This window comes from Rana temporaria, chromosome 1, assembly GCF_905171775.1.
Source record: "Rana temporaria chromosome 1, aRanTem1.1, whole genome shotgun sequence".
NCBI classification, from domain to species: Eukaryota; Metazoa; Chordata; class Amphibia; order Anura; family Ranidae; genus Rana; species Rana temporaria.
The window spans coordinates 620,009,080-620,025,069 of NC_053489.1; the positions used below are offsets into that span (position 1 = coordinate 620,009,080).

Here is a 15,990-nt window from a genome sequence, read left to right on the forward strand (position 1 = left end):
ATGACATGGCCCATCATAAAACCAGGTAATAGGCTTTTAACTGAATATTATCTCAGAAATTGCCAAAAAATAATAAAACAACAGTTGATTAACAAGGCACAATATGAAAAAAAAAAATAAGAGAGTCCCTGAGACTCTTGTTTGGATTCGTTCCTAGCCCGCCCGCCCGCCCACCCCTCCCCAACCCTGATATAATGAGAACATTTAGGAAAATATAATACAAAATCTTTTACAGGAAATATAGACTACACTTGCTAAAATCACTTGTCAGAAAAGTGTCAATAGCTTTTTTTTATCACAACCTCCAACTTTCCTCTATCTAAATATATTTCTGCACGTAGAACGCAGAATATATACGGATAGCGCAAAGCTATAAAGAGTCCTGTCGCATAGTTGGAGCTGGGAGGCCATTATTTTACTCAGCAAAAAACAAACAAAAAAAAAACAGCCTATCAGTGCACTGAAAACCAGCGAGGTCACATGACAGGCTAAATTGGAGGAAAAATGGCTACCTTAGCTGTCCTTACACAACAGGAACACTTTATCTGGTCACTTGATTCTCTATGCCAAGCATGCCTTTCTCTGACTGACTTCACAAGAGAAATGAGGCTGTGTTACACAAATAAAACTAGACTATGACTTCATAGTATTGCTACAATTCTCATAGATACATATTTAAAGTATACAAAATAAACAGTGCCGTTTCACAGCATGATTTTTTTTTTTTTACCAAATAGTTTTTTTTCTTTTCATCCTAGACATTGAAACGTGTGCTGAGGAAACACGCTGCAGCTGCAAGCCATACCTTCAGTAAAATGCAGTGATAGCTGAAAGATTAAACAGAAAACAAGCTATTCTTAATTTCACCTGACTCACCATTCAGAAGAGAGGAGAGAATTTGTGGCATGTGACCGAAGTCTGTTTCATGCTAGAAGGTGGTCAATGAGTAGGCCATCCTACGTGGGCCATCACGTCCCTTCAATGCTGCAGCAGATAATAATAGAAATAATATGATATTATCACAATGGAGTTTGCATATTCTTCCCCAGGTACTCTGGTTTTCTCCTACATTCCAAAGACATGCTGGTAGGATAACTGACTTCTGGCCCTAATATGTGTGTTAAATTCTGCATGCCAGTCTCAAGCCAATGCAAATGGGGGTAATTGAGGAAAGACCTGGCGACCTACCTCGAAAAAAAATTGCCAAGTAAATGCTAACTCCTCCATGGCCGGTCCCAAGCCCGTGCTGCGAAAAGAGTAGGGTTGGGTGCTATGACAGAAAACCAGTCAAGTAAAAACCATTTGCCGCTATGGAAATCCTAAGTGCAAAATATGAGAATATAAGTTGGGCTGTGAATGATTATGATATGACTGGTGTAAAAGGAGGAGCCTGTGCTGCATAAAGAGGAGGGTTAAGTGCTGAGACATCAAACAATTCATGTAAAAATAATTCTATGGAAAAAAGGGTTTCTATGGAAAAAATCGCATCATACGTGGTGCCCACAGAGCTGGTCAAAAGACTCGCCAAGAGTTGGTTGCGACTCAATGGGAATAATAAAATGTCTAATAGGTGGTGACCTCAGAGCTTTATACTGAATAATTTTGAGTACAGCTATAGGATGCATCTCTAAAATTCCTGTCAGCACACACATTTTTGAGACAGAAGTCATGTTTTCCGTTTTAATTAGTTGATTCGGAAACAAGTACATTTTTTTTCCCAAGCTTAAAACAGAATAGGGCCCAGAAGCTGGGTAGCCTAAATGCCTTAAATGTTCCTGCCGATGACTTGGTCAACATTTCTGATGATGCCAATGCATGTTATGGGAGCTGCACCATGGGTATGCGTACAGTGAGATGAAAGGCAAGGTGTAGAGACAAGATGATCATCTCAACTGCAGCTCAACATATTGCAACCTTCCTTGTTGCCCTTATTATTGATGGAAGGAAAGAAGTCACATGACCTTTGTCAATGCCTTTTTTCATCAAGTCACAAATTTTGGGACCACGTGACCAATGAAAGCAAACCAGGAGATGACTGTACCCTTGCCTTTCCTGCCTTATGGGAGAAACGAGTTGGGAATGTTTTGCATCTCATGAAGTTCCACATTATCTGAATGCAGCAGTGCTCATTTTCCATGTAGACCACCTTCTTAAACATGAAACATTGGCTTCATTCACCATAACCAAAATTAACTACATATTCTTTTGTGGTGTACAGTGAAGGAAAAAAAATGCAGAAGAGACTAAAAACTCCTTTTTTCACCATACGGTAGGCATGAAACTCAAAACATTAGGGGAACTTTTCGCCCTCTCTTGCTTTGCAAACGCCAAGTGCTTGAAATACTGACACTAATAAAACTATTGCCTGTTTTTCAAAGAAGTCACGATTCTTTGTTTTTTATGTCTAACTACGAAATTCGACGGGCATGTACAAATTCTACTTCATTTTTAAAACTAAATGATCTCTGGTAATCAAAAAATATCTGACCTGCTTCTCTCTGTGTTTCCATGTAATACTTAGCAATGGAATGATATGACTGCAAAAATTGGGCTTTCATTGAGCTTTACACTCTCTTTGTCAACATCCACCCCATTGAGTCACAGCACAGACTGCCATCAAAGCCGTGTGTCGGGAATCTCTCGTGCTGTGGTTGAAATGGAGGGGGGGGCCTCCTCAGCAAGAATGCTCCTTGAAGGATTTAGAGTCAGCAGTCCTGACTGAGTGGCAGTTAACTTTTTCTTGTTTTCTTATACATTTTTTTTTTGTTTTTTTGTTTTGTTTTCCAGATGTAAGTGCTTCAGCTTGATGGTCCTGAGTTGGTCCAGTAATTTGGCCACTATAAGAGACTGGAATTAAGTCTCAGGGAATGTGTATAGCCGCTGTCGCTGGAGCTGCTTTGCAGACTGTAGTGGTCATCCACATCGCTGGCACTTCCAATACTGTCTACTTCTCCCGGGGTAAATTCCATGCCTTCAATGTCTACTTCTATAGAGGGGAGACAGAACAAAGAACTGATAAACACATGCTCAATGGATGGGAACATTTCCTGCATATTTACACCCCTCCCACATGAAACAACTAAAATGTTGGTATGTATCCTCCTGACTTTTTCTCTTCTCTGGCCTTCCCAACCATTCACCCCTTCTCTCCACCCATCTGCTGGTCCTCTGCCCGATTAGCGACCTTTATTTTATAAAATAATATTTTTTTTTTTACGATTTTGTACAGTCCCAACAGTCCCTAGTCATTAGCCTAGGCAAATTACATGCCCTGTTCATTCTTTGCTTCCTGGGATATGAATGTCACATATCCCAGTAGGCAAAGCCTTTCATTTAGTGAAAGAGGAGGAGGCAGCCTAGCAGGGCATCACAGAGAGACATGTCAGCTGAACCCGAAACCTGGACGTGATGTCACAGCAAGACATGAAGGTGCGGGACGGAGTGCTGCCAGAAGAGGGGAGGATGTCCCCTGGATACGCTAGGTGGGTGAGTATACAAAAAGTCCATCTTCTGTTGTACACACAACTTACTCTCCTCCATTTACCCTTTCACCTTTTGGGACAGCTTAACTGATTCTTCTCTAGAATCTCTTTCTGCAATTCTCTAACAATTCACACACCCTTCAAAATCTTCAGTCACTGATTCATCACTAGTTCCTCCTCCATTTCCTGATAGGGCATATTCTGTGACCTTATGTATATATTAGTAACCCCCTTAGCACAAATGGGCAGAGCATTCATGCCTATTGTATCTTAAGCCAGCCATAAATGGTGCGATTCCCTCATCAACAAAGTCAGTGTTGATGGGAGAATCCCCCCGGCGGAACTATTGTGCTCTCTCTGCAAGGGGCTGGGGGAGCTGTCCCGACCAGAACTAACAGTGGCTATCGATCAATCAACTTGGGTACAGCCAGCCTGCCCACAAATGGTTCAAATCTCAGCCGGTTCAGCAGGGATTTGAACCGTCTATGGCCGGCATTAGGTTTTCTAGTCATGGTTTGTGACGCAACTGAAGGAACAAATTCCAATTTTTTTATTATTCACCCTTGCTTTTGTGCATTCACGTGGGTAACTAAGCATATCAAAGACATGGCAATCTCTGTTAACTTTTATGGTGAACCAGATGTCAAGTACATGAGATGTAGGAGCATTTTGAGAATTTTAGCGTGCTTCAGAGCATATTAGTTACAGTATGTCCAGTGACAGCTTTATTCTACACAGAAGGGAATGGATACCACCAAGGGGAAGATGCTGCAGACAGATCGCTAATGGCTATATAAAGCACTAGTAAGTGACTTTCCCATAGCCTGGCGTGTACTGCTCACCTTGTTCAGAGTCAGTGGATATTATAGAGCCCAAACTATCTGTGCGCATGCGTTCCATCCCATGCACAGAGAGCTGCTCTAGACGGCGCTTGAGGTAGCGATGTTCTCTCTGAAGCTGCTCCTTGATGTTCAGAGCTTTTCGGTCCTGTTCTTCTAATTTCTGAAGAGACAATTGTAGAAATGTGTTTGCATGTCTATGTACTTTTTCTTGCAAATGGTTTATTTAATGGTGTACCCAAAATAGGTATGCAATGGCTGCTCGCTCACATCTCTCAATAAAAGTCAATTTTAAAGATACAGTGCCTTGAAAAAGCATTCGAACCCCATGAAATTTTCTGCATTTTGCCATCTTACAACCAAAAAACGTAAATGTATTTTATTGGGATTTTATGTGATAGAGAATGTGGAGAATCTGTCCACAGGACAACTATTAGTCGTGCCCTCCATAAATCTGGCCTTTATGGAAGAATGGCAAGAAGAAAGTCATTGTTGAAAGAAAGCCATAAGACCATAAGAAGTCCCTTTTACAGTTTGCAAGAAGCCATGTGGGGGACACAGAACACAGATGAGACCAAAATGTTACTTTTTTGCTTAAAAGCAAAACGCTGTGTGGCAGAAAACTTACACTGTACATCACCCTGAACAAACCATCCCCACTGTGAAACATGGTGGCGGCAGCATCATGTTGTAGGGATGCTTTTTTTCAGCAGTGACAGGTAAGCTGGTCAGAGTTGATGGGAAGATGGATAGAGCCAAATACAGGGCAATCTTAGAGGAAAACCTGTTAGAATCTGCAAAAGACTTGAGACTGGGGTAGAGATTCACCTTCCAGCAAGACAAGGACCCTAAACATACAGCCAGAGCTGTATTGGAATGGATTAGATCAAAGCATATTCATGTGTTAGAATGGCCCAGTCAAAGTCCAGACCTAAATCCAACTGAGAATCTGTGGCAAGACTTGAAAATTTCACGTTCACAGACACTCTTAATCCAATCTGACAGAGCTTGAGCTATTTTTGCAAAGGAGAATGGGCAAAAATGTCACTCTAGATGTGCAAAGATGGTAGAGACATCCCCAAAAAAACTTGCAGCTGTAATTGCAGCAAAAGGTGGTTCTACAAAGTATTGACTCCGGGGGGGGGGGGGGGGGCTGAATACGAATGCGCGCCACACTTTACAGATATTTATTTGTAAATAATTTTGAAAACCATTTATCATTTTCCTTCCACTTCACAATTATGTGCCACTTTGTGTTGGTCTATCACATAAAATCCCAATAAAATACATTTCCGTTTTTGGTTGTAACATGACAAAATGTGGAAAATTTCAAGGGGTATTAATACTTTTTCAAGGCACTGCAACTGGTTTGAGATCTATTTGCCTTCCATGCTGCCTACATTCACTTAAAATAGAACCGAAGGCATGTTACTTACTGCCTCTCTAATAGTCTGGGTGCCGCTCTTCAGGGCATCTCTGTTGGGTGGCACGGGATGACATAACTCCTGTCCATGTGCAGGAGTCAGTTATGCTGTCACACAGGGACCATGATGGCACTGTAGGCTGAGATGCGCAGCTCAGTTTACTAACTGCAGAAGATTGCGAACAAGTAGGTAGGTGTATTTTATTGCCGAAGAGACATTTCATGTTTTTTCTGCGAAAACAGCCTGCTTGCTTGCAGTCTGGTTTCAGTTCCACTTTAAAGCTAAAAATAATGCCCAAGTTTACCTACGACCTAGGATGGTTCTCTCAAGGTCCAATTGGTCCTCCCAATCCCCACTTTCTGTCTAAGGCTACAGTTATATTGGTATTAAACCCAAAACCAAAATGTATTATATTGCAGCCTACTAATTCTTTGTTTTTCTTCCCCTTTATTTCCACCTGGTGATCCTGACAATAAGTCTGCTATTTTTCAACTTCCTTTAACACAGTGGTTCTCAACCTGGGGGTCGGGACCCCTTTGGGGGTCGAATGATGATTTGCCAGGGGTCACCAAACCATGGGCTGTTCCTGAAGCCCGCACCACTCTCCCAGCTTTTTTGGGGCCGACCAGCAGGGCTGTCCCTGGAGCCCGCAGCCACCCACTCAGCCTCTTCGTAGCCGCCCCTTTAGTTCACGGCATGGCTGGGGGGCAGAAACTAGAGGTCAGCTGACTGGTGATGAATGTGAAGTGGGAGGGGCTGGAGGAGACCCTATCTCCTGATTTCGGCATAGGTGTCACTGCTACGAGACACCGCAAAGTTGTGTCTCACAGTGAAGCCGGAGACACAGTGAAGCCCCGTACACACGGCCGAGGAACTCGACGTGCCAAACACATCGAGTTCCTCGGCGTGTTCAGTCCTGGAGCCGCCGAGGAGCTCGGCGGGCCGAGTTCTCCCATAGAACAACGAGGAAATAGAGAACATGTTCTCTATTTCCTCGCCGAGGTCCTCGTCGGCTTCCTCGGCCGAAAGTGTACACACGGCCGGGTTTCTCGGCAGAATTCAGCTCTGAACCGAGTTTCTGGCTGAATTCTGCCGAGAAACTCGGTCGTGTGTACGGGGCCTGAGTAACACTACCTGTGATTATAGTTGCCACAAAAAGTCCCCACTACAGTTCTCAGATCAGCAGATAACCTTGATCAAGAGCACCTATGTTGGCTGATCAGAACTCCCCCCAACATTGGCACTCTTCCCAACTCCCCACCAGCACTGTACTGTACAAGTGAAAAGGACTCAGGGAGCGCTAAATGTCCATTGGTCAGGAGCACAAATTACTTGTCTTGCCTTGGGTGCTGACAACCCACTATACCAAAATAATTTTACTGTTAGGGGTCCCCACAACTTGGTAAATGTTATCAAGGGGTCACGGCACTGGTAAGGTTGAGAACCACTGCTTTAACAGATCAAGTTGTCCAACAAAGTAGCAGTTAGATGGATTAGACAAACAATTTAACACTAACAAGTGGTGCTTACAGTCAGTTTTTATACATTTCTGTAAACCCTTTATTCTAAAAGGTAAGGAAAAAAAATGTTCAGGTAACTGAAAACCAGTTTAGCCACTACATTTATGGATTTTTAAGCTACAATATACATTTTTGATTTTGGGCTTAACCTGACTTGTGGTATTCCCGAGTCTGGCTCGGGGTGAGAATTTTGTGCTGCGATCGGTAACCCCGAGCCAGACTCGGGCTCGCCTCGCAGTGTCCACAGGCATGGTTTACTTACCTTGTCCCTGGATCCTGCGATGCCTCCCCGCTGTGTGAGCGAGTGGGTCCTCGCTCGATTCACACAGTGTCCCTGTGTGCCGCCGATCTCCGTTCCCTGCGACGTTGCGACACACGGGGGCGGAGAACGGCGCCAAATTCAAAAAAGTAAATAAACACATTACATACAGTATACTGTAATCTTATAGATTACAGTACTGTATGTAAAAAATACACACACCCCCTTTGTCCCTAGTGGTCTGCCCAGTGCCCTACATGTACTTTTATAAAATAAAAACTGTTCTTTCTGCCTGCAAACTGTAGATTGTCCATAGCAACCACAAAGTGTCCCTTTATGTCAAAAGTGATTTTAGAGCAGCTAGAAAACAGCGATAATAAATTATAATCACTTGCAGAATTGAGCGATAGCGATTTGTGGGGAAATTCGTCACAAAAAAAATAAAAGTAATGACAGCGACAATTCTGCAACTGAGCAAATTTCAGTGTTTTTGATTTGATTACATTATTGAATATTTTTTATTATAATTACATTATTATTTGTTATAATTATTTATAGTTATTTATTATATTATAATTCATGATTTTGTTTTTCAAACTTTATCATACCCGGGATGTCTACTAGACTCTTGTTTGAACAGATTTAAGTGAGTTATTCCTAAGAATTAGAGGCCTACAATTTAAAACGCCAAATTTCCATGAAAAATAATGGTACCGCTTTCAGCACCTAAAATCTGAAATAATCATACCGCCAGGGAGGTTAATACCAAAGGACCAGGAGGAAGTAAATAAGATAAGTTCATTCTTAGGATTTATTTGAAGTAGACGTTTGAAAATCTCACCAAAATGACTTTCAGATCATGTTACAATAATAGTGCATAATAATATCTATAGTTTCTAAAGCTTATATGGTGGAGTATTGAAAATACGGTAAAAGGCAATGCAGTATAGGGGAGCACATCGTATGAACCCACCTTAATGTGCATTTTTGCTCTTTTCAAGAGACTTAGAGTGGTATGTCTGTTGCTTTCTGGCCCAAGGGGCACAAGCTGCTTCAGTTGCTCCAAATATAATCGTAGTTTTGCTCGCCTGGAAAAAAAAAAGAATAGGATGTAAAGATTCCAGAACAATATAAACTATAGAATGTAGGATAAAGATAACGATGCGACAAATATAAGATCTAAGATAAAGACAAGCAAAAAAAAACAGGCCAAAACAAAGAAAATAGTACCGCTCGAATACCACTCCAAACCGTCAGTGTCAGTCAGATCAGCATGTGAAAAGACTGGTGCGAGACATACAGAATCAGCTTATCAGGCTTCAGTAGACTTCAACAAAATGGTGGCTATCTGCACATAGACACCAACTCCCTGTTGCATAAATGTAATGAGATGGGTAAAGAGATGGTTTAAACTGTTCTTCATCTGTAGAAAACCCTTCAGATGCGCTTCGCTCTTTTCAGGGCTTAATAATAAAGGCCTCTACAATTAAGACTCTATGATTAGGCCCTTTGCTTGCCTTTATCTGGACCTTGGGGCACTATTCCACCCACTGATACGAGACACTAATCTGACAACTGGCTGTGGCAATGGGGCACCATTGTCCCATTGACACCAAGAACGGGGCACCATTTCTCACATTGACGCCAAAAATGAGGCACCATTTCTCCCATTGACACCAACAAGGGGGTACTATTCCCCCCCGCCCAATGATACCAACAACGGGGCATTGTTACTTCATCTAATACCAAATGTGATGTTTACTCCCACTGATGCCAGAAAAAAATTCCACTCCTGCTGGTCACAGTCCAGCCCCTCTAAAGTCTAAAGGACAAAAAAACTGTCTCTTTGTTAAGAAAGTTTTGAGACCCCTGCAATAGGAAGTTGGCGTCTCTGTGCAGATGGCCACCATTTTGTTGAGGCAAAAATGAGAGCCATGTAAGATCAACTATCAAGTTGTAGACAAGCTTAAAATCCCAGAATGCTGTACATCAGCAGGGTATGTTAAGGTACATAGATCCTAAATATCTTGACAGACAAAAGTTGGCAGAGTAAGCATATGATGACACCGATTTTGTTTGCTTCCCAAATTTATTATGTAAATTGCCCCATTTATGATGAAGGGGGCAATTTTGTCTACATATAAATAACATGGGCGAAAGTTAGTGGACACCTGACGGTCATATCTATGTTATATGAGCAAAGGTATGTGGTCACCCCTTCAAATTATTAGATTTAGATGTTTTCAGTGAAAGTTACTGTTAATGCCACAGCATAAAAAATACATTATAGGCAATTATGTGCTTGCAACTTTCTGATAACAGTTTGTGGAAGGCCCTTTTCTGTTTCAGCATGACTGTACCCTGCCGTGTGTACAAAGTCATAGAGACACAGAGGGAGATTTACTAAAACTGGAGCACTCAGAATCTGGTGCAGCTGTGCATGGTGGCCAATCATCTTCTAACTTCAGCTTGTTCAGTTAAGCTTTGGCAATACAACCTGGAAGCTGATTGGTTTCTATGCAGAGCTGCACCAGATTTTGCACTCTAGAGTTTTAGTAAATCCACCCCCATAGTTTGATGAGTGTGATGTGGAGGAACACGAGTGGCCTGACCTAAACCATATTTATCACCTTGAGCCCTGGTTCACACTGGGTACGATTTAGAACGATTTGAGATGCGATTTGACATGTCAAATCGCATCTCAAATCGGCGGCAATTGTCGGCAATGGCACTGTCCTAATCAGTGCGACGCCGCATCTGCGATTTCAAAAAGTAGTTCCTGTACTACTTTTTGCGATTTCGGGCCGCGATTTACATTAAATTGCGGCCGAAATCGCGGCAAATCGCGGCAAAATCGCGGCCGCGAAATCGCGGTAAAATCGCGCATTTTACCGCGATTTTGAATTCGCAGCAGTGTGAACCTAGGCTTAGAATGAATTTGAACTCTGATTGTGAGCCAATTCTTCTCATCAAATGTTCATTTGGTTGAATAGACCCAAATTCCCACAGGCACACCCCGGAAGCTTCTAGAAAGTTTCCCCAGAAAAGTGGAGGCTGTTATAGAGGCAAAGGGTGGGCAACTCCATATTAACGTCCATGGTTTTGGAACTAAAGTCTGTAATGCTTACCTCTGCTGCAAGCTCCCTCGCCACCATCTTCTCTTTAGCATCTTCCAGGTGCCAATTATCAGCCACCGTGACTGGCTGGAGTGAGATGACATCTCTCCCATACCTGCGCAGCAGTTCAGCCATCCCAACACATAGGCACTATGCCGGCATGTAAACTGAATGAGTACATTCTACAGATAAATGGGTGGATGGGGCTCTGAGCTCTATCTCTGGCTTTCCGAGGAGGTCAGTGTGTGAAGGGAGCCGTGATAGGTGCTGGTGTGCACCATGGTGTCCAGGTCAGGCTGAACCTGAGAGAGAGTCCATGAGGGACAAAGCAGCTAGGAAGATGTAAGGAAGACACAGAGCTGAAGTGTAGCATCTGTGCATAAACAATGGGACGTGTTTCATGGTCAGGAGGACCAAAATTGTACTAATGGTCAGGAGGACCCCGAAGAGGTACTTAAAGCAGTAAATCTGCCACAAGAGAGCCAGGAGCTTGAATGTCATGTTTTTGCAAAGATGGTGAGAGCCCCCTGCATGGGAAAACATACCTGTGTGAATTTTGACATTCTTTTAAATAAACGTGGGCAGGAAAGCCCTGAAATATATACCGGTATATATAACGCGTGGACTCACTGTTTTGGCACTACCATTAAGCTAAGAAACCCCAACGTGTAACAATGTATCTACACTATTAGGGACGCACCAATACCAGTTTTTTAAGACCTAGTATGAGTACCGATACTTTTCTTCAAGTTCTTGCCGATACCAATTACTGATACTATATTTTTTAATTTTATGATTTATTTTTTTAACACTTTACCTTACCTTTATTGACTTTATTGCCATTACAAGGAATGAACAACATCCCGTGTAATAGAATGGACCGTGAAAGGTCCACTTTATGGAGAGATCTGGGGTATTAGACCCCAAATCTCTCCTCTGGCCTCCAATGCAGCTAAGTAAAAAGGGAGAGAGGCTAAAGGTGGTTTGGTCACTATACCCAATCTGCTATGAACAATGTTCATGAAAGTATAATATGGCAGGCCATAATAGGTCCAAGCAGATCCAACACTAGGGCAAGCTTCTTGTAGAGTTGTAGCAAATTCTAAATACACAAAGGACAAAAACAGGAGAGAAGCACCTCTAAGTGCAGCAGAACATGTAAATGCTTAAATTACCTCAATAGAGAGCTACTCACAATTTAACAGTTAAAACAGGCACCTCATTTAGTGTAGGTCCAGAACACCAGGTGAGCCTGGTCGCGAGAGCTGCTGGTGCCACTGGATGTCACAGGAAAGATGCCCCAGGACACCTATCCCTACACATGGTGACCTCTTTATGTTCAGATGACCTAGTCTCCCCCTAAAGGCCAGGCAGTGAACTGAATGGGTGGCCGGCTGGCCACAGGGAGGAGCAGCCAAGCCACCACAGCTGCCTGGGACATGCGGGTGGTGGGTGTCACCCAGGTGCGACCTGTACCCACCTAGCGATGCCACTGTCCGCCCCCAAGGTGACATTACTTTGAGTACCGATACTTGCGAAAATGCTTAGTATCGGCATCGGTATAACCCTATACAGTATAATTCTTTAAATCACCTGTAGATCCTGTTAGTATATCTATTATTTTTCCACTTTTTTCCAAAAACTCAGAAAAAAGCCTAAAATTTGCTAAATTTACTGTGCTCACATGTGAATGGGGGAGGGGGTTAAATCTTCCGGAGGACATATTTAATAACAGAATTTTTGAAACATCTTGTTTTCTCTGTGTCTATGGCAACTTTTGTATAAATGGTTATGAATTTTATTAGCAACTCTTAAGGTCTTGTATTCCATTAGCAGGCATTTTCCTAAATATTTTAAGAGCTTCAGAATGTGCACACCACGGACTGTATATTTAATTTCCACATTTCTGATTCTTTTGTTGGAATTTCAAAATAGAACCCTTTTTATCCTGCAGGACCTTTCATTGAAATACTAACTAGTTTTCATTGAAGAGGCAGCCATTTTGGTTCATGTTCAATATTTATAAGAATTGTGTGACGTCACGATTCTGAATGTCCCATTGTCGTCGCCGTCAATGAACTAGTAGGAGGAACATTCCACGCTCACAAACTTTGTACATGTGGGTTCTAGTGTGTGTATATGTATTAACAGTCAGTACAATAGTGCTGTTTCCATACGCAGATGGAAATGTCCCTGTTTAAAAGGGAATATCGCCTAGAGGCAGAGACAGACTGCAGAAAACCTTTCTACAGAAATACAGCTCAAACCCTTTCTGCCCATGAGTCGTGTCAGGTTGCAAGATTCTATTCCTTTTCTTTGCTGAAATGAAAGAAGAACTTTGGACAAAATAAAAAATGACATTTAATGCCGCAGTCTAACATTAACACAGATGTTTTGACTCTCCCCTGTAACATTGTATATTTTCTCTCGATCGTTTCGATTATTTTTCCACTTTCTGTAATGAGGTAAAACGCTATTTGTTCTATGGTGAAATCGCACAGCAGCGCTGTCACGCAGGGTAATCTTACATTTTGTTATGTTAGATGGACTAAAAAAAATAAATAAATGAAAGTCCAATTCCAGATAACAATTTTCAAGCACTTAACAGCCTGCCATTTTTTACAACACGGCACTGCATTAAACTGACAATTGCGTGGTTGTGCAACGCTGTACCCAAATAAAATTGATGTCCTTTTTTCCCCACAAATAGAGATTTCTCTTGGTGGTATTTGATCACCTCTGTGATTTTTTGTGCTATAAACAAAAAAAAAATATTTAAAGAAAAAAAATACAGTAAAACCTTGGATTGCAAGCATAATTCGTTCCAGAAACATGCTTGTAATCCAAAGCACTTGTATATCAAAGCACATTTCCCCATAAGAAATAATGGAAACTCAAATGATTCGTTCCACAATCATTTGTTTATAAGTCCTTCAGTTTATAGTCCATATAAAAAGATTCTAGCAATGTGATCAGGTTGTGTAACCATAAAATGTCAATCCACAAATTGAAGCCTCCACAAGGGGATTAGAACCAAAATCCAGCAGGAGCCACAGAGTATAAAAGAGAAGAGAGGCGCCTCTAAGGCCCCGTACACACGACCAGTTTCCTCGGCAGAATTCAGTTTCCGACCGAGTTTCTGGCTGAATTCTGCCGAGGAAACTGGTCGTGTGTACACTTTCGGCCGAGGAAGCCGACGAGGAGCTCGACGAGGAAATAGAGAACATGTTCTCTATTTCCTCGTTGTTCTATGGGAGCTCTCGTCCCGCCGAGCTCCTCGGCGGCTTCAGGGCTGAACTGGCCGAGGAACTCGATGTGTTTGGCACGTCGAGTTCCTCGGCCGTGTGTACGGGGCCTAAGTGTAGAAATATGTTGCAAAATTTTGTACCTTCATTAAATGTAACCATATTGCTACACTTAGAGGCACCTCTCTGCTCTTTTATACTCAGTTGTGACATGACGCTACTTGTATATCTAGACATCGCTTGAATATCAAATCAAAATGTATTAAAAATGTTGCTTGTCTTGCAAAACTCTCTCAAACCAAGTTACTCTTAAACCAAAAAAAAATAAAAAATTCTGTCTGGCATAAACGTGTATCGAATACATTTTTACTAATTTCTTTATAAATTTAGGCCACAATGTATTCTGCTACACGTTTTTGGTAAAACAAACCCCAATATTGATTGGTTTGCACAAAAGTTATAGGGGTTGAAGGCAAATAGACTGTGCACTTTGCAAAGTGCATGTGCACTCTGCAAGTGCAGTTGCTCCAGAGCTTAGTGAATGAGGTAAAAGTTCATTTTGCAAAAACTACCCAACCATGTGCAAGGAAAATAAAAAAAACAGCATTTTGCTTGCACATGATTGGATGATGGAAGTCAGCGGAGCTTCTGCTCATTTACTAAGCTCTGAAGCAACTGCACTTTTCAAAGTGCACAGTCTATTTGCCTTTAGTAAATCAACCTCATAGTGACTACAAATTATGGGATATTTTTATTTGTTTATTTATTTTACTAGTAAAAAATATGCACGGTCTCTGTACTAGGGACACTTGTAAGGTGTTAACTTCAGGGGCAATCAAAGGGTAAATTGTGTGCCTAGCCTGTGTTTTACTATACTGTGTGAGGTGCTTTAACTGGGAGAAGAGATGTAATTTATTCCCTGCTTTGCAGGAATACAAATTTGAACCCTTCCCTCTTGTCAGAACGGTGATTTGCCTTGTTTACATAGGCAGATAACAGTTCTGTCTCTCTGCCTAAAGAACATAGGGTGCCGTGCACTCGCCGATCGGCTTCCACTGGGTGTAATCACAGCGGAGGGGAGCCCCTGGCGGCGCACATCCGCATCCCCTACCCAGAAGAGTCAGATCACGTATATATACATGTGATCCGGCGCCCAGGTTCCACCCTGTAGCAGTAAAACTGCTATAAGGCGTACCTTAAGTTGTTAAATTTTTGTCGTACGGCAGCTGTTATTTTATACTGAAAAAGCCAAAACTGACTCTGGCATAAAAAAGGAAAATAGAAAAAATAAAAAAAACATCTTTCATCACCCTTGTTTAAACTAGAACCAAATGCAAAAGGTTTTGTTTTCAATTTTGCAAAATCAAGACCCCCGATTTTCTTAACTAACACTGTTATCATCTGAGGCACGGGGCTGAAATAAAAATAATTTTTTTGGGTGCCCACATTGGTCCTTAATGACATGGGACACTTCCTATTGGCTGGCCACTGATGGGGTTCTCACAGGATTAAGAAAGCTCCAATGGCATGATGACGTCACAACGAGGGGCAGCACCAAGGCCAGGTTTATAGTGCCGTGAGAAGGGTCACCTGATGGTGGGCACCGGAAACTTTGAAAAAAGGTGTTAGGTCTTAAAAGATTGACAGGCTTGTTTTAGGCATATGATGTCGGATGGATGGGGCAGTGTTGGCTTGCCTGGTGATGAACTTTAAAGGATCATTAAAGTTAAACCATTAAAAAAAATAACAAACATGTTATACTTATCTCCACTGTGAAGCTCATTTTGCACAGAGTGGCCCCGAAACCTGGTCTTCTGGGGTCCCTTGGCGGCTGTCTCGTCTCCCCCCCGCAAGGACTCAACACCTTAATGCGATGGTGTTGAGTTCTTGCGGGCGCGCTCCCGTGATACAGCCCACGGCCATAGCCGCCGACTGTATCACTCAGGCCCCGCCCTCCAGCGCGCCGCGTCATTGGATGTGATTGACAGCAGTGCGAGCCAATGGCTGCGCTGCTTTTAATCAACCAATGAATGAGCCGGGAAGACGGCCGAGAAGCCTGCGCGTTCACGGCGCAGGACTGTCGAGGGGTCAGGTAAGTAAAGAGG

The 15,990-nt window shown here is 42.4% G+C and overlaps 1 protein-coding gene across 1 annotated transcript in view; it reads right to left on the reverse strand.

Annotated features, from left to right (window-relative positions):
* Window positions 1-213: 213 nt before the first annotated feature.
* The window catches only part of MXD4 (MAX dimerization protein 4), a 112,192-nt gene continuing 96,415 nt past the window's right edge, over window positions 214-15,990 (reverse strand). The window contains exons 4-6 of the mRNA XM_040335300.1: window positions 8,498-8,612; window positions 4,325-4,484; window positions 214-2,986 (exon numbers count right to left, since the gene is read on the reverse strand). Of these exons, the coding sequence (XP_040191234.1) occupies window positions 2,838-2,986; window positions 4,325-4,484; window positions 8,498-8,612 (424 nt within the window). The 3' untranslated portion in view covers window positions 214-2,837. The remainder of the gene's footprint in view (window positions 2,987-4,324; window positions 4,485-8,497; window positions 8,613-15,990) is intronic.